The 21922-nt window shown below is 38.6% G+C and overlaps 1 protein-coding gene across 3 annotated transcripts in view; it reads right to left on the bottom strand.

Annotated features, from left to right (window-relative positions):
• LOC127801448 (cyclic nucleotide-gated ion channel 1-like) overlaps positions 1-15406 on the bottom strand; it is a 30318-nt gene extending 14912 nt beyond the window's left edge. The window contains exons 1-4 of one of the 3 annotated variants that reach the window (XM_052336620.1): positions 15136-15406; positions 14686-14783; positions 11757-12241; positions 11144-11199 (exon numbers count right to left, since the gene is read on the bottom strand). In XM_052336620.1, coding sequence (XP_052192580.1) covers positions 11144-11199; positions 11757-12241; positions 14686-14714 — 570 coding nt within the window. In that variant the 5' untranslated portion in view covers positions 14715-14783; positions 15136-15406. Of the gene's footprint in view, positions 1-11143; positions 11357-11664; positions 12242-14685; positions 14891-15135 lie in introns of all 3 variants that reach the window. The other 2 variants (XM_052336619.1, XM_052336618.1) reach the window with 2 other exon arrangements.
• Between the last annotated feature and the right edge of the window lie 6516 nt (positions 15407-21922).

The following is a 21922-nucleotide window of genomic DNA, read 5'->3' as shown; positions in this document are numbered from 1 at the left end:
GACACCAACAAAAATCCGGGATTGTCGGAGTGGTGCAAATAGTAGGGGCTCGAGATATCGTCAATGACAAAGTTGCTCATTGATGAAAAAGATATTTCTGGAAATATAGTCGCCATGGAACAAGAATGAACGATCGAGGAAGGAAAAGAAGAAATCAATAGCAGGAGATTGCCGGAGAGAGCGATCGATTTATAGATCTCCAATCACAAGAGATCGCAATCACAAAAAAGAAGGAACTCTGAACGACGGAGATTCACAACACCAAAACTATGATACACGACATCAATCGAAGAGAGGAAGCGTACCTAAGGCTCGTCGGAGATCAACGGAGAAAGAATCGTGATCAACGGAGACGGAATCGTGAGCCTGGGGTTTTGAATGCTCTAATACCATAACAAAGCAAAGAAGAGGAACAAAGGATAATAACCTCATTGATCTTTCCACTATTGAGATTGTTGGATCATGAGGATATCCGAGACTAAGGCGGTGGAGATTTAGTCTTATATAGAACCTTTCTTCTAGGGATATCCGAATCTGGCTAAGATTAATTCCTAAACTAAAAGTAGGATCTTTCTTAAAGGGTTGCATATATCTTTCCTTTTTCTTATTGTTGATTATCTTTCCTTTCTTGTTGTTGATTATGTTTCCTTTGTTGTTGTATTCCATCTCTATAAGAGAGTTGATTGTGTTCATAGTTTGTATGAATGAGATTATTGATACTCTCCTAAGTTTTACATGGTATCAAAGCCTCGTTAATAGGCTGATACACTAAACCCCTAGTGCCTTCATTGCACCAGCCCCCCCCCCCCCCCATTCATCGGGTTCTTCTTTCACCGTCGTTTTAGTCTATTCGAGTGCCTTCATTACACTATCTGGCCACCACCTACCAACACCGCCACTGCCATTGGGTTCGTCGCCATCAGATCGGCAAACCACCGGAGACCTACCGCTGCTGGAGCCTTCACATCCCCCCACAAGCCGTCGTCCAGTTCGTCTCCGACCCCACGCGCCGGGGCCTTCGCCACCCTCTTGCCTCCAGCTGCTCCAGATCAGCCCTCTGACATTTTTTTAGCCCATCCCTGTGTTAGTGCCCTAATGATATAAACCTTGCAAATATAGTAAAATATATTTTCATATTTTGAGGTCATATCTTCATTCATACCTCTTCAATCATCGTTTATGAATGAACCCTTAGATTTCCTGTTGATGGTCTTATTCTTAAGTGTTAAGAATATGTGACAAAGAACATCGAACTACGGATTTCTTAAATTATAGATTCCCAATCCTTAGATTTCTCAGAAGCGGGTTATGAGTAATCAATTATGGAGTGACACATGAATTACTACCGTTGATTAGTATAAGATACTAATGATAAAAGATGGTGAGTCACATGTCATAATCCATGAGATAGATATAGTAGACATGTGGGCAGATGTTAGTGGAACATCTATTGAATGTGACAAACGTGATAGATTACATGGCTGAGAGAATCTTTGATCTATCACAAGCATTCGATTGTGTTATTGGTCCTTAAACCGGAAGCAACACAGTTGTCTTGTATATCGGTGTCTAAGATTTGCCTTTACTAAAAATCGTCTGGTTACAGGATGGGGAAATGCACTGTGTGGTCTCTGTGCAGTAGCGTATGGAGGAAGGTGATTGCTAATGGGATCCATCAACCTCCAACGCGAGGCGAACATCCTATGCGATCAGTGATAGTTGTGGTTGTATGAACCTCTGACCAGAGTACACTTGATTGGAAAGTGTTTCCAATGTTGGAAGGAGTTTTAATGTGTCATCCTGACCACACCACACTAGATTTTAGCATAGCTATCGAGTTAGTGAGTTTGATCACTAAATGACTCTCACTCGATCAGGATGTTAATTGATGGAGAGATTATAGTACACGGGAATCGAAAGCCCAAATGGGTTCTCATTGAAGTTTGACTTTATTACTAATAGAATTGCCCTCACATAATTCTAGTTGTCACTCAGGGTCTCTTGGGGTACTTCGAGGAGATGGAAAGATCCTCGTTGTAGACCAAAGTTCTTGGTCGGCATCAAAGTGTTTGATACATCCCGATTGCTACTTAATGGTGAATCTAGAAGGTCACACACAGATCCAAATGTGGTTAACTAAACAATTTTAAACCTGTGATTAATGATCGTCATTAATGGTTAATGATAACACTGTTAAGAGTTAACGAATCGGGTTCGAAATTAATTGGAATAACTGTCAAGAGTTGACAAGCATGTCATTAAGAGTTAACAGATCAGGTTTGGAATTAATTAGAGTAACTGCCAAGAGTTAACGGGGGTCTCGGTTTCATCATGAGATGGTGAAAGTGTCATTAAGAGTTAATGGCGGGGCTTAAATGCAATTTGGAGAAACTTAAGGCAAAGAGAAGAAATTGTCGATAGCCCTCTAATGAACTATCGATAGTTTGCTAGAAATTCAAAGGAAATTGTCGACAGTTTCCCTTGAACTGTCGACAGTTTTTGTCGCAAATGTCGCGAACCAGCACGTCTCCTTTGTCGTTTATGCGTCGATTTGGACGACGTGTGGCCAAGGGCTTCGACAAGAAGGACGTCCTTCGTCCTTGGAGGTCTGAGTGGTCTCCCCTTTGTCTCCTCACACTCCCTTTGCGTCGTTTGTCCATATTAGGTATTTTAGGGTTTTGGTCTTGGATATAAAAGGGAAGAATGAGCAAAAATGTTAAATAAGAGAAGGCATTGGCGACTGAGTTTTTTTTTTCTCTCGGCCATTGTGTCCATTTTCTTTTTCCAGTTCCAAAAACCCTAGCCCATTGTTTCCACTTGTTGCTCCAACCATCTCTTGTTTTGCTTGAGTAGAAATCTCATTCCAATAAAGAGTTCATTGGATTTGGTATCCCTTTGTTTTGAAGCCAATATCCAACTTGAATCACCCATAGGAGACTTGTCTAGCACATGGGTCTTCCTATGGGGTTCATCCACAAGAGGAGCATGGACTAACTAGGTCTCCCGTATTTTCGGGAGACGAACTAGTCACCCAGCTTATTGTTCAGGGCAGTAGGAGACTGCCCGGTGGACTGTTCGAGAGCTGTTGGAAGCAAGTAGTTGTTGCCATTGGAGGAAGTTTTCATCCCATACATCGAAATCGGTATCTCCATAAGGTATATCTCTAAATGCCCTATGGAATGTTTTCAGTTTTATGCATATGATCGATTGATACCGAGTCTTGCAAGGTAGTTTTGTGCCTTATTTCTGCTGCGCATTTGATTGTTTTTCAAAAAAGTTTTGAAATCCAAAAACCCTTGCATTTGATACACCAAGAGTTGGCGTCCCTAACACCCTGGTGTCAAAATCCTTGTGTTCAACGTGCCTTCATTGCATCAGATCTCTTTCTCACTAACTGAAACAGCCATGTCAGAAAATTCAGTAGTAACTCTAGATCTGGCAACTAGAGAATCAACTTCAATGGCTCAATCAATGGAAGTCGGAACTAGATCAAGGATTGGAGAGCTGCCCGAAATCCACCAATCCTATCGATTAGATAGTAGGAATTATTTATAATGGGCCCAACTGGTACAAACATTCCTCAAGGGTAAGGGAAAGATCAGCCATCTGACTTCGGCTCCTCCAAAACCGAAAGATCCTGCACTTCCAACATGGGAGGTAGAAGATGCTCAAATCATGTTATGGCTTTGGAATGCCATGCAACTCGAGGTAAGTAAAAACTACATGTTTTTGGGTTCGGCTAGAGAGATTTGGGAAACCGTAAGGTAAACTTACTCTAAAATCCATGATGCATCAGTTATATTTGAGGTTAAAACTAAACTTAGTAGCACTAAACAATGGGGCATGAGTGTTACTGAATACTATAATAGAATGCATGGGTTATGGCTAGAGTTAGACCATTATCAAAATATTAAAATGGTATGCAGTGCTGATGCTACAACTCTTAGTCAAATATTTGAAAGAGATAGAGTGGTTAAGTTCCTAGCAGGCCTCAACTCAAAGTTTGATCAGGTTCGAGTGCAAATCTTAGGGAGAGAAAAGCTTTCAGCACTCCATGAGGTCTTTGCTAAGGTTAGAAGTGAGGAGAATTGAAGGAAAGCAATGCTTCATGAACCTGAATCAGAAAGATCAGCCATGATCTCCAATCAAAGGGCTATTGTAGTGACTGTCTAGTCTAGAAAAATCAGCCATGGCGTCCAACAGAGAAGGTGGACCGAGGATGAAAGTAGGAAAGGGAGAATTTCAGTCTCAGGCTGCAAATAGAGAGGCGCTATGTAATATCCCAAATTTTTTAAAGGGCTCAAGAGTAATTTTAACTTGGGTTATAAGTGAAATTATCAAGAGATTAGGGGCTTACGTATAATTTCTCACAGTTATTAGTACCGAATCGATTGCAGAGAATGCCTTGGAATGTAAATGTCTAAGGAAAATGATATGGTACTAACGAGCATTTCGAGATGCGATTTATGAAACTAAAAGCGGTTAGAACAAAAATAGTTATCGGTACAACTATATTTCAGGCTAAAAAACTGAATTGTCGTATGAGACTTTCGGAAAGTCAACAGAACCATGAGGGGGCTTCAATCTTATGCAATGATCAACCTTGAAGTGGTTTTGGGATGAAACAATAGCCGGTGAGGACATGGGTAAAATCGTTCTTATCGAGTAAGTCTTGAGTTATTAATTTTGCATTTTAAGTATCGTAATGCAAATTAATTTGATGTTTGAGAATGTAATTAGAGAATTTCCCAAGTGGAATTAAGAGGAAATTTGGGATTTAAATGTGTAAATTCTCATACTTTATTGGTATAATATATATAAGTTATATATATATGTGTGTGTGTGTGCAAGTGGGATGGAAAACTTAATGGTTGAGTTTTGTGAAGTGGGATGGAAAGCTTAATGGTTAAGCTTTGTGAAATGGGATGGAAAGCTTAATGGTTAAGTTTTGTGCAAATGGATGGCTATATATAGATGGAGAAATGAGAAGGGGAGCAAGCAAATGGCAATGGCCAAATGAAGACAGCAAGTGAAGATGGCCGAGAGCTTGGAATTAGGAAAGATTATTCGGGCACACACATCAAGGAGGCCTTAAAAGCTAAGTTAAGGTGAGTTTTGGAATTTTTTATATTCTTAAAAAAAAAAATTTAGGAATTTTGGTATAAAGATATTTAGGAAAAGATTTGAATAGATATTTATTTTAGAATATCAGTAAGGAAGAATGGGAGAAAAATAAAGAAAATGTGAGGAAATTAAGAAAAAAATATATATTTATGATGTTTATTTGAGTAATATGATGATTAGGGTGCTTTGAGGCTTGAGGTGAAGCGACCTGTGCAAATTTTGAGGTTGGCACGAAAATCGAAGCTGTGCACGCATATAGAGAAAGCCTAAGAAGCTAAGTTAAGGTAAGAAAAATTCTCTAGAAAATTATAGAAAATCAAGAATGTTATTTTATGAATTGTTAGATAAATATTTGAGAAAATATTGGAGAAATATTTAGTTTGGAGTTATTGAGGAAAAATAGGAAGAAATAGAGGAAAGTTAAGGGGAAATTAGGAAAAAAATGGAATATTGATATTATTGAATAAATATGATGGCCAGGGTATGTTGAGATTCCGAATTGAGTATATTTGAAGTCTGGCACGAGAATCAAGATATTCTGAGATACGGTCGAGGTAAGTGATACTATTCAACTGGATTTAGTTTATGAAAAGGACTTGTAAGTGGTTCGACCTTAAAACCCGATTTCAAGTATATGTTTTATCATGTTGTCATGCCTTGATGTGAGTATGTCATATAGATTGCATTTACATGTATTGATGATGAAATATGTATATGTACGCGATGATATTATTGATCATACATTCGCATAAAGGTTTAAGAGTACGGGCCGGGACCGTTGCTCTTCCAAGGATGCACCCATACACCTCGACCTGGAAATGAAGCTGTAAAAATGGGGAGTAGCAATAAGATATGGTCGGCTCAAACCGAAATGAAATGAAAAATTACATTTTGCATTCATACACGAAATATATTTTGTACCCTTACTTAGATGATTCATCATCTAACCTGGGCTTTGCCCCTGGAATATTCAAACGTTTCAGATGGAGATTATAGTAGAAACAAAGATGAATGAGGCATGCAATGGCACTTAGCAAAGTGCATTATGAATTGAATGTATGTTATGTAACCTATGTATTTAAGTTCTGCTACTTTGAATTTTGAACGTTTTGAGGAATGATGATGTATAATCTTATTTATAGTTAATGAAGATGTAAGAATTTATTTATGATTAATGTTAAAGATGTTAGGTTCAATTTTAGTTTCCGCATTTGATGTTTATGATGATTCTCTTTGGAAATAAATGAATGAAAATTTTGGGATGGATATGAGGAATGATGTGGTTTAGCATTAGTTTTGAAAAAAAAAAATTATTATCCTAAAATTGTCCCAAGTTATAACACACCCGAGAAAGTGGGGTGTTACATGCTATGGTGCACCTTCTGTAATAAACTGAGACATACTAGAGAGACTTGTTTCAAGCTCCATGGAAAGGAAGTGGTTTTGAATCGATTGGGAAGTTTTAAAAGTCTGGCAACCAAGAATCAGACATATGTATGCAGCAACAGTCAAGAAGAAGAGGGATTAACTAATCAAATTGAGTCTATTCCAGCTGAATATTTTTTTTAAACACTAATGAGATCTCTAAGTTGAAGTTGTTCCTCAAGACCCTACAAGACGGTGCATGCTCTCTTGCACACCAAGATTCCTCAGGTAACTGCCTTCATTCAGCATTTTTTCCAGCCTTTAAGATTGTTAAACAAGATATATGGATTCTAGACACTGAGGCCACTGATCACATGACACCCCATTCCCATGTTTTTGATACCTACCAATCTCTTTCAACCTCTAAACAAATCACAATAGCCAATGGAACATCTGTTCCAATTTCAGGCCAGGGTACAGTCACTCTAAACCCTCGATTTTCTATCAAATAGGTTCTTCATGTACCTAGATTATCAGCCAATCTTGTCTCTATTCACTAACTAACCAAAGATTTGAATTGTCGGGCTATTTTTTCCCCTCATTTGTGTGAATTTTAGGCCATGACAATAGGAAAGATGATTGGTGCTGCTAGAGAATGCAATGGGTTGTACTACCTAATGAGGGAAGACACTTATCCTACAAAAGAACAGCTTCCAACTTCCTGGTCATCTCAATCAACATCAAATTATAGGGATATAGGGCTGCAACACTACCGATTGGGTCATCCTCCTTTCACTCTATTAAAATCCATGTTTCCTACATTATTTGGATCTTTAAATCCTAGTCTTTTTCATTGTGATGTTTGTGTTTTGTTTAAGCATCATCATATGTCCTATTCTCCTAGCAATAAAATCCCTTCTACACCATTCACTTTGATCCGCTTAGATGTGTGGGGATCATCTAAAATCTCTAATTGTTCTGGGGCTTGCTAGTTTATCTCTTTCATTGATGATTGTACTCGTATGACTTGGGTTTTTCTATTAAAAGATAAGGCCACCATTAGTTCAGTTCTTCCCACTTTCTGTAAAATGATTGCAACTCAGTTTGGTTCTCCTATCAAAAAATTAGAACTGATAATGTAAGGGACTATTTTAATCATCACTTGCACCAAGTCTTCCAGCAAGAAGGAATAATCCATGAATCTTCATGTGTTGATACTCCCCAACAAAATGCGTAGCTGAAAAGAAGATGTGACACCTCCTTAATGTAGCTCGATCTCTTCTTCATCACCACAATGTTCCTAAATTCTTCTAGGGGGAAGCAGTCCTTACAGCGACCTATCTCATTAACTGAGTCCCTACCAAGTTACTACAAAATCAAAGTCCTTTTCACTATCTATCCTCTTTCTTTCCCGATCAATTCTTGCATTCCTCTCTTCCCCTTCGAGTGTTTGGTTGTGTATCCTTTGTTCACATCCCCAAACAACACCGCGATAAACTTGATCCTCAAGCAATCAGATGTGTTTTTCTTGAGTACTCACCCACTCAAAAGGGGTACAAGTGTTATTATCCTCTCACTCGAAAATTTTATGTCTCCAAGGATATCACGTTTGTGAAATCTACACCTTTTTTTAGCTCATCCCAGGCTAGTCCCCAGGGGGAGACGTTGGTTCAAGGTGACCACCCTCCTAGTGACAGCCCTCCTAATGATAGTGACATCCTCTTTCCTTCTGTTAAGCCTATTTCATTAGCTTCTCAACCTCCTACATTTTCTCAACCCCCTAGCCATCCTATTATCTCTCCTCAATCTCCAAAAGGCAGTCATGAATCAGACCTCAATCAAGGTATGACTGAGCAGGAGCAAGGGCAATCAAATACTCAAGAGTTGTCACCCTTTGCCAGGTATAAGGGATCTCCTTATGTATTCAAACATAGATAGCCCTAGCATGCACCATCATCAGCTCCTAGTCAAGTTATGAATCCCATTCAACCATCACCCTTAGTCCAACCTGATGACCTAGACCTACCTATAGCCATTCGAAAAGGGAAAAGAAGTTGCACTCAACACCCATTAACCAACTTCTTTGTTGAAAAAATAATAAAAAAAGGTATTGCGGAAGCAATGGTAAAGTCTCAACGTTATGTTAAACAAAGAGACAGAAAAAAGAAAAAATGTGAGAAGAAGAAAACCAGAATTTGGAGAAAAATAACTTCTTCTTATTGAAATGAAAGCTTGCATTAAAGCTCACACTTATACAAAAGATTGAAATGAAGTCTTATTTATATAGGACTTGAAAACATAACATCCACCAAATAAAACTTAAAAGTTGTAAATAAAACTTTAAATGCGGGATGTTTTGCATTCCAAAATTGAATGCCAAACTTCAATTACAAATGGAGAATATAACAGTGGAGACATAAATGAAAAAACAGAAAATTAAATCAACTTTAATTAAAGAAAAATATCACAAATCTCAACATTCTTGTCCTACCATCTTCTTTCCTAGAATCACAGGGCCTTCTTAGTATCCTTAGACTCCATTAAAATCCTTAAGTCAGTTGACGAGGCTCTAAAAGATCTGAACTGGAGGCAAGCCATGTTAAAGGAGATGAAAACTTTGAAAAAGAATCATACATGGGACTTAGTGCCTCAATCACAGGGTGTTACACTAGTTGGTTGCAGGTGAATTTTCAATATCAAATACAATGCTGATGGAACCCTAGAGAGATACAAAGTTAGATTGGTCACCAAGGGCTACACTCAATCATATGGCATAGACTATCTTGAGACATTTGCTCTTGTGGGAAAGATGGCAACTATGAGAGTTCTTTTATCCTTAACAACTTATTATGGATGGAGCCTACAGTAGTTGGATGTCAAAAATGCATTTCTACATGGAGATTTGGAAGAAGAAGTTTTTTTGGAGTTGCCCCCTGGATTTCAAGAAGGGGAAGCAGGGCAAGTGTGCAGACTAAAGAAGGCACTCTATGGGCTCAAACAGTCCCCAAGAGCATGGTTTGGTAGGTTTTCCAGGGCCATGACAGGTATGAGATATAACCAAAGTGGGGATGATCATACACTCTTCTTTAAGTATTCAGACAAAGAAAAGGTTATCGCTCTATTAGTATATGTAGATGACATAATAGTCAAAGGGAATGATGCAGAGGAACAGAAGATTCTCAAGGACAAGTTAGCCAAGGAATTCGAGATTAAGGACCTTGGTCCCCTCAAGTATTTTTTATGGATTGAAGTTGCCTATTCTAAGGCTAGAATATTTCTCTCCCAAAGGAAATATGTGATGGACTTGTTAGCTGAGACAGGGGTATCAAGAGGAAGAGGATCTAATGTGCCGGTAGAGCCTAATAGCCAGTTGGGAGTTGATCCTTATAGTCAACTAATAGATAAGGGTAGATACCAAAGGCTCGTAGGCCTTCTAATATACCTGTCTCACACTAAGCTTGATATTGCCTTTGGTGTTAGCCTAATGAGCCAATTCATGCACAACCCGACAAAAGAACATATGCAGGCAGTAAGGAAGATCTTCAACTATTTGAAGGCTACCCCAGGTAAGGGAATCTTGTTTAAATCATGAGAAGAACTGGATATTAAGGGATTTACATATGCAAACTATTCAGGATCTCTTATTGACAGAAGATCAACTAGTGGGTATTGTGTATTTCTTGGTGGAAATCTTGTGTCATGGAGGAGCAAGAAGCAAAGTGTTGTGGCAAGATCAAGTGCGGAGGCTGAATTCAGAGCAATGACACTTGGCCTATGTGAGTTGCTGTGGCTAAGAATCATCCTAGAAGATTTGAAGATCAAGGTTCAAAGCTCAATCAAGGTGTTCTGTGACAACCAATCAGCCATCAGCATTGCCCATATTCCTGTCCAACATGACAAGACAAAGCATGTTGAAATAGACCGGCACTTCATTAAAGAGAAGTTGGATGTAGGCCTGATCAAAATACCCTATGTTCCATCTAAGGAACAAGTGGCGGATGTGTTAACTAAAGGGCTTGCAGTTAAGAGATTCAAGGATTTAATATGCAAGCTGAGAATGATTGACATGCACTCTCTAGCTTGAGGGAGAGTGTTAGATCATGAGGATATCCGAGACTAAGGCGATGGAGATTTAGTCTAATATAGAACCTTCCTTCTAGGAATATCCGAATCTGGTTAGGATTAATTCCTAAACTAGAATTAGGATCTTTCTTAAAGGGCTATATATATCTTTCTTTTTTCTTATTGTTGATTATCTTTCCTTGTCGTTGATTATGTTTTCTTTGTTGTTGTATTCCCTCTCTATAAGAGAGCTGATTGTGTTCATAGTTTGTATGAACGAGATTATTGATTCTCTCCTAAGTTTTAAAGAGATCTCGGTCTTTAAATAGTAGCCCTAAAACTAATACATCAATATTACAAAAATACTATTGTTCAGCAACAGCAACTGGAAAAGAAATAACAAAACAATAAAATACAAACTAACAACAACTAAAATGCTAATATACAAAGCTCCAAAGTAAAATACAATGAATTAAAAACACAAATACTATGTTAAATAGCAAAGTGAAAATCATGAACTAAAATAGTTTCCCTTAGTGTTTGGTTCTATGGAAGCTTAATAAGAATACAAAACGAATTAAATGAAACTTACGTGACTGGCAAGCATGTACAGAAGGAGATTAAAAGCAGCTCCAGCCCAAGCTGTTTCTGCGAATAAGCCAGAAGTTCTTGTCACTTCTTTAATTAGAGGGTAAATGCGAATAAACCTCGGGATATATTGTGAGAATATAACAAACTTCAATAACTCCTTGGTGATCAGTGCAACTGGCTTATCTATGTTGGGGATAGCTAGCAAGATCACAACCTGAAAAATTCAGGTACTACATCAGAAAAATCGCTTTCCAACATCAGATTTTTATTTTCAAAGGAAATTGATTAACTGGCTGATCTTGCAAACTAAATGGCAAACCAAATGTCTTCTTTTCAATACATGACAAATAACAAATGGAAATGGTAGATGAAAATTTTCTCATTTCTAACTGATAATTGTCAATTGCCAATGTTTCTATTGGCAATGACTTTCTTGGGAGGGTTTTTCTCTTTGGTTGTATTCCAAAGAAAAAAATACACTTTCTCCATCGTTATTTTAGTGCATAAAGAATTAGGACGGACCTGTGGGAGGGGTAGAATTGATAAAATATCAATGATGAAGTGGGAGGACAAGTATCTCTTGGCTATAGCATAAGGATCTTCAATCAACTCACCCCTTCCAAATACTCTTGAAGAAGGGGCAATAAACCCTGTTCGGAACTGGAAGATAATGTGAAGTACATAGAAGATATCTGTGAATGAGCGAAGAACACAAGCAGTGATCTCCAATGGTCTATCCAAACTGAGGCACTTCCTTTTGCCATCAATCACTGGGATGTAAAAGAACAATGGATCCAAAGACACGGCAATCACGCATACAAGTACAAATATTTTGTTCCACTTCTGGAGAAATGCCCCCTGTGGATCCAGAATTTTCGTCCTGGCACCCAATCTTTTTGTTGGCTGATGAACATCTGATCGATGAGCGCTTGACGATGATGTAAACCTTTTAATCCATTCAAAGAATCTCTCGAATCCTCTCCGAATACGCTCCGCTGCCAATTCCACAAATGATCGGCTACTTGTCGTGAATAGTCCATTTTTGGGGGGATATTGAAGCTCGGAATTTGAAGATGCTGCTGAACTCCAGTCCTGAAATCTGATTTAACAGTGGAAAATTGAAGGAAAGCTGGCTCGATTTTCCAGGGAAAGATAGAAAATTTTCTCAAAACAGGATCTGTTTTCCTTTGCACAATTTATGAGAACATTAGTTGATTAGTTGATGCACCATTTTGGAGTGAGCATGTAGCTGAGAATCCATGGCTGTGAGGACTGATTCTGATTGTTTTTAATGGCAATTTATCAATCTGCTTTAAATTAGTTATCTCTTTTTTTCTTCTCATCTTTTCTCTATTATTTATTATATTTATATATTAGTCGCTTAATTTACTTAATTCTACTACAATTAAAAATAAAAATATAATATATATATATATATATATTAATGTGCTATTGTCATATACATATTAAGCCAAATTATCAAAAAAAAAATTCTTGAATTTTGTACCTTGTATCAATCATATAATAAATTTTAATTTTTATCAAATATATATTTAAACTCTTATGATTGTAAAAATTACATAATAATGTCAAATTTAAACAAACCACACCACTTTCCTTCTAAAGATTATTTTTTTTTATTTTAAGGAATCAACTAACCAATAGAGTGGTGGCCAATGAAGGTTCTAATTGTTGGAACCATTGTAGTCAAAGTAACCTATCCACCCTAAACCCATCCACCGTGGATGGGTTCCAAGAAAGAAAGAAAGGCAGGAGAAAGAAGAAGAGCTTTGGCTGCCAAGACCCCTCACTAGCGGGGTTCACGGCTAGTTCATTTTTCCTGTACCATTCCTACTGCATCCTTTTCTTTTCTCTCTCTTTCTCATACAAATATACACACATTAATTCTGGAGATTCCATAATTGATTGATGTTCTAGGTTTTTGAAATCATCACAATTCCATAAACAAGGGGTGTTCTAGTTGAGAAATCTTTATTTGTGGAATCACACTGATTCCAAAAATTTGGAATCTCTCTCTCTCTCTCTCTCTCTCTCTCTCTACTTACATCAATTTTGGAGATTCCATAACTAATTGATGTTCCAGGTTTCTAGAATCATCTCAATTCTCAAAATAAGGGTTATTCTAGAATCATGAGTTCTCTCACTCTCTCTCTCTCACACCAACACTCACACCGATTATAGATATTCTATAACTAATAAATATTCTAATTTTTCTAAAAACACAATAGTTTGATAAAGAAGGAGATTTCATAACCAATCAATGTTCTAATTTTTCCAAAAACACAATAGTTTGATAAACAGGGATTGTTTTGGAATTACTATTTTAGAAATTACAATTCTAACAAGTTTTGAAATCACAATAATAAAGAGAGAGAAGCAACAATGATAGCAAGAAAAAGAAGATGCATCTCGCAAAACCCTTGCCAATGATGGGTTTTGGCTAATGAGGGGATATGAGTGTAATTTTTTATTTTTTTATTTTTTGATGAATTTTTATAAAATAAATTAGGCTATGTTCTTTTTACTATTTTTAAATTATTTTTAATTTTTTAATTTTCTAAAATAATGAAAACGTATTCTCTTTATTGTTTTTAAAAATACATTTCTAAAAATAAAAAAAATTATAAAAAAAACTCAAAATAATAAAAAATTGTTTTAAATATTTTCATCCAAAACAAACTCTAAATTTAAAATACATTTATTTATTTATTTATTCATATTTTATTATTATAATGGATAAAATATTAAAACGCAAAGAGAACCCAAGCTTTTAGATGAAAAGTTTCATATTGGTTTAAATTTGATAGTGCGATATAATTATTACAATTATGAAAATTCAAGTATATATTTGATAAAAATTAAAATTATATACTTGATACATGAGATAAAATTTAATTTTTTTAATAATTTACCCTATATATTAATGCTGTCTATAAAATGTTTAAAATGCCATACTCATGCATGCTTAGTGTGTTGAGTGTATCAAACATTAAGTGGTTGTGGGCCTTGTGGCACCTGTTTTAGACTCACTACTTTAGTATGTATATTTCGATATTGTGTTCATATTTCATTACTAATAATAAAAACAATAAATTGTTGGGTTACCTAGTTACCATTTCGTAGTTAATTCCTCCCCACCCATCTCTCTGTAGTTGCTGGCAATGGTCGTTCTTCATCCTTACGGTACGTACCGCCACTAACCATTGTTTTTCTTAGAAGACCAGAACATTTATTCTATTCCATTTTGTTATTTGAGCCTTTTTATTTTTGTAATTAGTGACAGACTAGGAGAATGTTTCTTAAATATTTTATTAGAGAATTTTCAAAATTTTGAAAAATTCTTCTTCTTCCGTTCAAATGACCCAAATCATAGGAGTGTGGAATGATGAACATTTATTTTCTTTTCTTTTTTAATTTTTTTCGAACTTTACCCAGAAAACAAGATAAGGAACAAAACAGACACAATGACATGAAGATCGCAAAAGAACTTGAAAATAAGAACTGTTTGGTGAACATGCTAACCTCACAAATCTATCTCGGTTGGAATTCATAAGTCTAGGTAACAATTTACCAGAGGGCTTTTGGCTTTACTCGCATCTTTGATTTATCATCTGAATGTCCTGCAACAATGGGATCTTCGTTAAACCTAATCAAATGCAGAGCTACAGCAGACTATACAAGCGGCACGGGATCATAAAATTGACGCAGAATCCTCTTCGTTCTCCCTCTATTAGATAAAAAACAACATACGTTATGGATTCACAGTCACAAATACACATTCAATACGAAAAGTGATTTTCCGTTTGGTTGCAGAGAAAACAGAGGCGAAGTGAGGAAATCAAAGGTTTCGAAAATATTTGACGCTGGCTGCTTCCATCTTTCGTCCTTTTCCTTCATTGTACTTAAAAAATAAAAATAAAAATGATAATAATGAATAAATAAGGAAGAGTTATTAAGGAGAGAAGAAGTCACCAGAAGAAGCGAGGAGAGGTTTCGAGTTCCGTCCGTGCGTACTGCGCTTTGACGTTTCCTGGATTTTCTCGGCAGCCAAACGGAGAAGGGAAAGAATGCAAAGTAGTGAAGCTCCGGCAGAATCGGAAATGTAAGAGTTAAAGAAGTGAAAGGATGCTTCGGATGAGAAGCTACGCGGAGAGACAGAGACGATGGACTCAGTCGCCGGTCGCCGTTTAATTTTGTTGTTTTTTGGAGCGAGAAGACTTGGCGGGGGGGGGACGGGAGAGAACAGTCAGCTTTTGAAACGACTCCAGATTTTTAATTTAATTCACGGCCAGACGTAGTTTAACAAGGATGGTATTGGTGGCTACTTCAAGATAAATCAAATAAATAAATGGAAAGAACGTACACCAAAGCAGGCCATGGTTCATCTAAAAAAACTCACTAGTTTAAAATGGGAAAGTTGGGTTATTTGTTACTAATAGTTGTAAAATCCAAATTTTTCACTCAAAAATTCTAATTAAAGGTGATTGATGGGTTTAGAGCACTAAATTTTATATACAAAATCTCCTTAATAGACCATCTATATAAAATTGAATTATAACAAATTTTATCTCTTTTAAATCTCTAACGTCCTCCCTAATTCTGAAATTTCATACTAATTAATTTAACGTAAAACCAATTCACAATATTTTCTTAGGTTATGCTCACCCACATAATAGTGGTTATAAGTTAACTTTAATATTACTTGTGTAACGTTACCAATTCTCACTTCCAAAACAAAAATTGACTAGTTAAAGTTGATATATAGCTTCAAGAGATTTAAGTTTATAAAAATCTATTTAATAGACTATCAATAAAAAATTAACTCGTGACAATGATATTTATAATTATTAATATAAATATGACATGGGAGAAAAGATTTGTCTTATTAATATTTCTAATTACCGACATTCAAAATGTATAATCGAACTATTAATTTAGTCTACTAATATATATATATATATATATATGTTTAACTTTCAAATGAGTAGTATAATGTTTTGAAATTTCATACTAACTAATTTAACGCGAGTCCAATTCACAACACTTTCTTAGGTTATGTTTACCCACATACTAGTGGTAATAAAATAACTCTAATATCACTTATCTAACATCACCAATTCTCACTTAAAAAAATTACTTAGTTAAAATTAATGTATACATTTAAGATATTTAAGTTTATAAACATATATTCAATAGTCTATCGTTGAAAAATTAAGTCGTGACAATGATATTCATAATTATTAATATGAATACGATATGGGAGAAAATATTTGCCTTATTAATATTCAAAATGTATAATCGAACCGTTAATTTAGTCTACTAAAAAATATAGAAAAGTAGTGCATCTATATATACATGTTTGACTTTCAAAGGGGTGGTATATTGCTTTGAAATTTCATACTAATTAATTTAATGCAAGTCCAATTCACAACACTTTCTTAGGTTAAGTTCACCCACATATTAGTGCTCATAAGTTTAACTCTAATATTACTTATGTAACATCACTAATTCTCACTTAAAAAAATTGATTAGTTAAAGTTAATATATGAGTTCAAGAGATTTAAATTTATAAATATCGATCTATTTGATAGTCTATCAATGAAAAATTAGATAGTCACAATAATATTCATAATTATTAATACAAATATGAGATGGGAGAAAAGATCAGCCTTATAATTGTTTCTGATTATTAACATTTGGAATGTATAATTGACTGCTACTAGAAAATATAGAAAAGTAGTGCATATATATATATATATATATGTATGTATGTTTGACTTCTAGATGGGTAGTATATTCCTTTGGTTGCATGCAGGTGCTTGACAAAGCAAGTGTGTACGTGTTAGGATGGCCGTCATTACTTTGTCTCGTGGTTGTGGGTATCTCAACCAAATTTTTTTCTTAAAGGGAGATAGATTGAGTACTCAAAAATATTTAAAATATTTGTCAGTTATACATAGTGACGGATATAGAGTCTGCTATTTAATTATATATTATAATTTATATATTAAAAATTAAATTAAACATATTGTTACAAATTTGAAATCTGACTTATTTATAATATCTTTCGTTTCTTACCTTTGCCATCAACAAACTAAAGTGGTATTTTTTATTATTTAATATTAAAATAATTTAAAACATTACAATTGTTGTAATATGTCCTCCAAGGGATTCTTTCGAAGAAGACACCATAATCAAGATAAGATGTCTTTTTTTTTTTTGGGGGGGGGGGGGGGGGGGGGAAAGGATATTCCTTGGAGAAAGAAGTCTCTCGAACAATATCATCTCTCATCAAGAAAGCATTGCATTCCTACATGTGCGTGCGTGTCACGTGTCTCAATTATCGACCAATAACTATAAATAATCCTCAACCCCTCATATTGAGGGGGCTTTTTCTTCTTTTTTTGACTTTCAAAATTCAAACACTGTGACAACACAAGTTCTCTAGGAGAATTACCTTTTTTCCAGATGACTCTCTAGTGTGTCTTACCGTACAATTTTGTATAATTTCATCTACATTTGGATGTCAACACAGCATTTTTTAACTTAAGCATTAGAGGACCTATGCGAAAAAAAGTCCCTACTTGCCGTCTGTTGACATACAAGAACCGCCAACCGGAGTCCGAGAGCCCACAATGTGATAACGGGTGCCGAAGAGTAAGGAACAGAAGCAAAAGAACAAACAAGAAGCACACAGGATTTTTACGTGGTTCGGCCCGAATCGTGCCTAGTCCACGACTGTTCTTTGGTTATTCTGGCAGAGTCACAGTATGTAATTCAGTCATCCTTCTCTTACAGTGGCGTATCCTCCTCTATAAATAGAGTCGTGTTGTTTACAATTCGAATCAATTCTAAGTATGGAATGAGTCTATTTCGTTGATGGCGCTTTCCTTATCGTTCGGAATATCAGGGATAGGTTCCTTGTCTTCAGGGATTTGAATTACTTCTGATAGATAGGTGTATATCGCTTCCGATTATCTTGCGGTCTTCTGGCTGTTCTAATCTTTGGCGCATCTTTCGGCGAAACTGAAGTCGTGATGTTGTGATGCTGGGATGTTGTTTCAAGCGAACTCGCTGTCTTCAAGCGACCTGACTTTTTACCGTGAGACTTTTCATTGGTGGTCCGCGATCTCTGGGTCTGGCGGGCCTCTAAGGAATTCCGGCCGGCCTATTGGGCCTTGGGTATTTTGGGTTCGCCCTGCGGGACCGGGTCCAGCCCGCTAGCTGATTCTCGGAGATCGCCCATAACATAAGCCCCCCAGCTCTTAGAGCGAGCTGCGGACTGAGAGCTGTTTTAGTTGCCGCGACCTGTTTATCCGCGTTTCGAACTATCTCCCGTCCCTTCCTCGAGAAACGTTTCGAATGGCACGTCTTGTCCGTACCGTTTTTTATGTGTGCACTTTCCCATTACTGCGCGTGATTATGCCTGTAGGCCCCACAAGATATCGTGCGGCCGATTTACTTGGGGCATGCCATGAGCCGTTTTTTGATCCGACGGTCGAGATCTTTCGAGTAAAAGGTATAAATAACGGGTAGAGGCTTCCTTCTTCCCTCTTCGCTTGTCATTTCAAATTTTTGCTTGTGCAAAGGCTTTTTCTTCCATCTTCGCACTCAACATCGGTTACGATCGCCTTCTTGGTTTTTGGGTGCCTTTGCTGCCGTTCCCGACTCCGGCACCACTCGCCTACTATTTTTCCGGTAAGTTCCAAGTATTTTGGGTTCGCCTTTTGGTTATCTGCAATTCATCCCTACTCGCGTACTGCCTTCTTCGTGATGGCTATCTTTTTCCAGTTTCGGAGCGTCGTTTGCCTCTTTTTGGCTCGCGGCTGTAGAAGCGAGCTCGTCTTGCGTTTAGATATCTTCCAGGCTGGAATGTCCAGCCCCCCGCGGATCTTGCGCGACCTGATTGAATGGGGGGAGTCCTTAGGGATTTTTTCTTTCTCGTGAGCATTGGTCGGCTTCTGGCGACTTGACTCTAATTTTGTCGTAGATGTCCCTCTCAGGTCACAAGCTCCGCAACTACAAGATAGGAGACATGGACACTCCGACTTCTTCGGAACCATGCGAAGTATGGGAAGAGACTGTTCAAGAGCTCTCCTATCGGCGAGATGGGGGCGCTCGGGAACTCGCTTCGTTCATCTCTACTGCTTCGTCTCAGCGGTCTGAGGATGACCAAAACGCCCGCGAGGTGTTCGAGCGTCATCCTTCAAACGTGACCTTCAGCGAGCTCAATTCATGGGTTAAGGAGTATAACTTCCCTTCGAGCTCCAGTGCCATGGTTCCTTTTCCTGAGGATCATGCTGCCAACCCCCCAAAATGGTTCATTGCTCTGAGCCTTCAACATCTAGAATCTGGTTTTAGGTTTCCAGTCCCTCCTTACTTGATAGCCCTCCTGAACGACCTGAGACTTTCACCTTTCCAGCTCACCCTAAACTCCTACACCCAACTTTCTTCATTAGCTCTCCTTTTTAAGAGGGCAGGCCTTGAGCCTCCATCCCCTAGCATCATTAGGTTCCTCTTCTCTTTCAAGGGTTTAGGTAGCGGGCTGTACTATCTCACAGCTCGTAGGTCCAAATATAAAGATCTCTTGCCAAAAGGTAAGGCAAAGGGGAAGTCTAACGTAGGGGCGTATAAGGCACGGTGGTTTTTTACCTCTTGCATTTCTCTTCATGAGCTCACGAGCTACGGCTTTGTTCAATGTCCCAGTAAGCGAGCTCATATCCTTGTCTTTCATGCATTTCCCTTATTTTGACTAACTGCTTTCTTTTTCAGATACCTCTGGTGAAAAGCCCAGCTTGACTAAGGACGAGGTTGAGCTGCTCGAGAGTGTTGCGGCTCTAAAGACGAACACCGACGACATCGAGCCTTCTAACGACCTGCTTCGCAAGTTCGGGCTCGCCCCCTCCCTTAACGTAAAGGAGATAGACAAGAAGAGGATAGGGGCTTGGGAGAGGAAGGACGTTAAGTCCGCCCTTGAATAGATTGACTTGGGTGCGAGCTCGGACGAAGGTGATCGAGAAGAACATGCCGGTTCATCGATGCCGAAGACAGTAAAACTGAAGTACGCCCCGCGCGGCAAGCCGGCGGCGACCTTTGCTGCAACTCCATCAACTTCGACCTCGTAGGCTCGGGTGGATGCGCCCGGGTTTGAAGGGTCCATAGTACCTGCGGCCGATCCTCCGGTGATTCCATCTGCTCTACCCACCCCAGAGACAGTCACAACCCACGACCCTGAGGTGGTTGTGGCCATACTTGCTCGTGGGAAGGCTCGAGCCAAAAGTTGAACTGCCTCAGCTTCTGGGAGCAAGAGGAACGCTCCATCGACTTCGTCTCCTACTACAAGGAGCCAAGCCGAGAAGAAGAAAAAGGCCGCCGCTCCTCCGGACTTTGCGGCCCAAGAGGTTTCTGTAGGGGGAGTATACTTCGACCTCCTTTCGGACAACCTGAACCGAGTCCTTGGGAATTCTACCCAGGCCTTGGAGAAGGAGAGTGTCACGGGAGAGAGACTCCCACTCTTTTTTGCTCGTCACGGCCTCTTGGTAAGCTTTCCTTGTTTTTCATATCTTCGCTGTTCCTTTTGTTTGCAAGTTTACACGGTTTGTTTTGCCTTTCAATCTGTCCTCAGCTACGTCAAACAAGCGGAGGAGCTCTTTGTCCTCCAGAATGAGAAGGAGAGGCTTGCGACTCTCGCGAGGGACCTTAAGGAGGATAAGAAGAAGTTGCAAGATAGCCTCTCCTATCTGACGAGGGAGACCCGGAAAATGCAGAGTCATTAGGAGGGGCTTGCGGACCGCGTTCGGGTGGCCGAGGAGGCTAAGAGGGAAGCTGAGGATGAGCTTTTTAAGGAGAAATCCATGTATGCCGAGACCTTGTCCAGTTATAATGTGAAGCTTAAGAAAGCTTCGAAGGAGCTGGAGGAAAGCAGGAAGGCACAGAGGTCGGCCGAGGAGCGAGCTGAAGCTGTTGCTCGCGAGCTGGAAAAGTCCAAGGAGGAGCTCGTGCGGAAAGAAATCGAGGTTGGAGCTCGGGTGACTCGAGAGCGCGAAGAGGCTGCTTTAGAAAATTCAATCGAGTTTCTGTATACTTTGTGGATAGTTCACCTCGAGCTGGACGTCTCTTTCTTTGGTGATGATGCCGTGGAAGAGTTCGCAAGGTATGCAGCCGAGGCAGCTGAAGGAGAGGCTACTGGAACTTCCATTCAGCCTAATCAGACCGAGGTAGCTGAAGGAGAGACTGCTGGGACTTCCACTCAGCCTGATCAGACCGAAGCTACCCCTCTTACTCAAGATGCTGCCGGCCTTCCTCATGAAACCGTGGCTCCCCCCTCTAGTTAGGGTTTTTCTCCCCCCCCCTTTTTTTTTGTATGACATTTATGTTACAATGAAACCCCAATGCTTTTGTATCTCTTTGGTTTTTTTCTTTGAGCTCAGATTTGGTCGAGCTTTTGGGTCTTGGTAGCTCAAGTCTCGGCAGGTCAGGCTAACTTGTCGAGTAGAGATGTTAGGTCGTGTCGGAGCGGGCTTTGAATTGGCTTTGGGTCGTTGTTTCGAAATTTCTGCCCTGCGAGCTTGTTATCAGCTGTTCAAAGACCCGTCAAGGAGCTCGCACCTCGCAACGTTTCGGATATTGGCCTAGCCCAATGCTCAACCTCGCATCCCCTTACCTCGCATCCCCTAGCTCGCAGTTCGTCAGGCGATCTGGGAGCTAAGGTTTAATTCGCCGGCGACCTATCCTTTGCTTTACGAAGTTGGACCGTCAT

The sequence above is a fragment of the Diospyros lotus genome, chromosome 5 (assembly GCF_014633365.1).
Source record: "Diospyros lotus cultivar Yz01 chromosome 5, ASM1463336v1, whole genome shotgun sequence".
NCBI classification, from domain to species: Eukaryota; Viridiplantae; Streptophyta; class Magnoliopsida; order Ericales; family Ebenaceae; genus Diospyros; species Diospyros lotus.
This window is presented reverse-complemented; position numbering and strand designations above follow the sequence as displayed.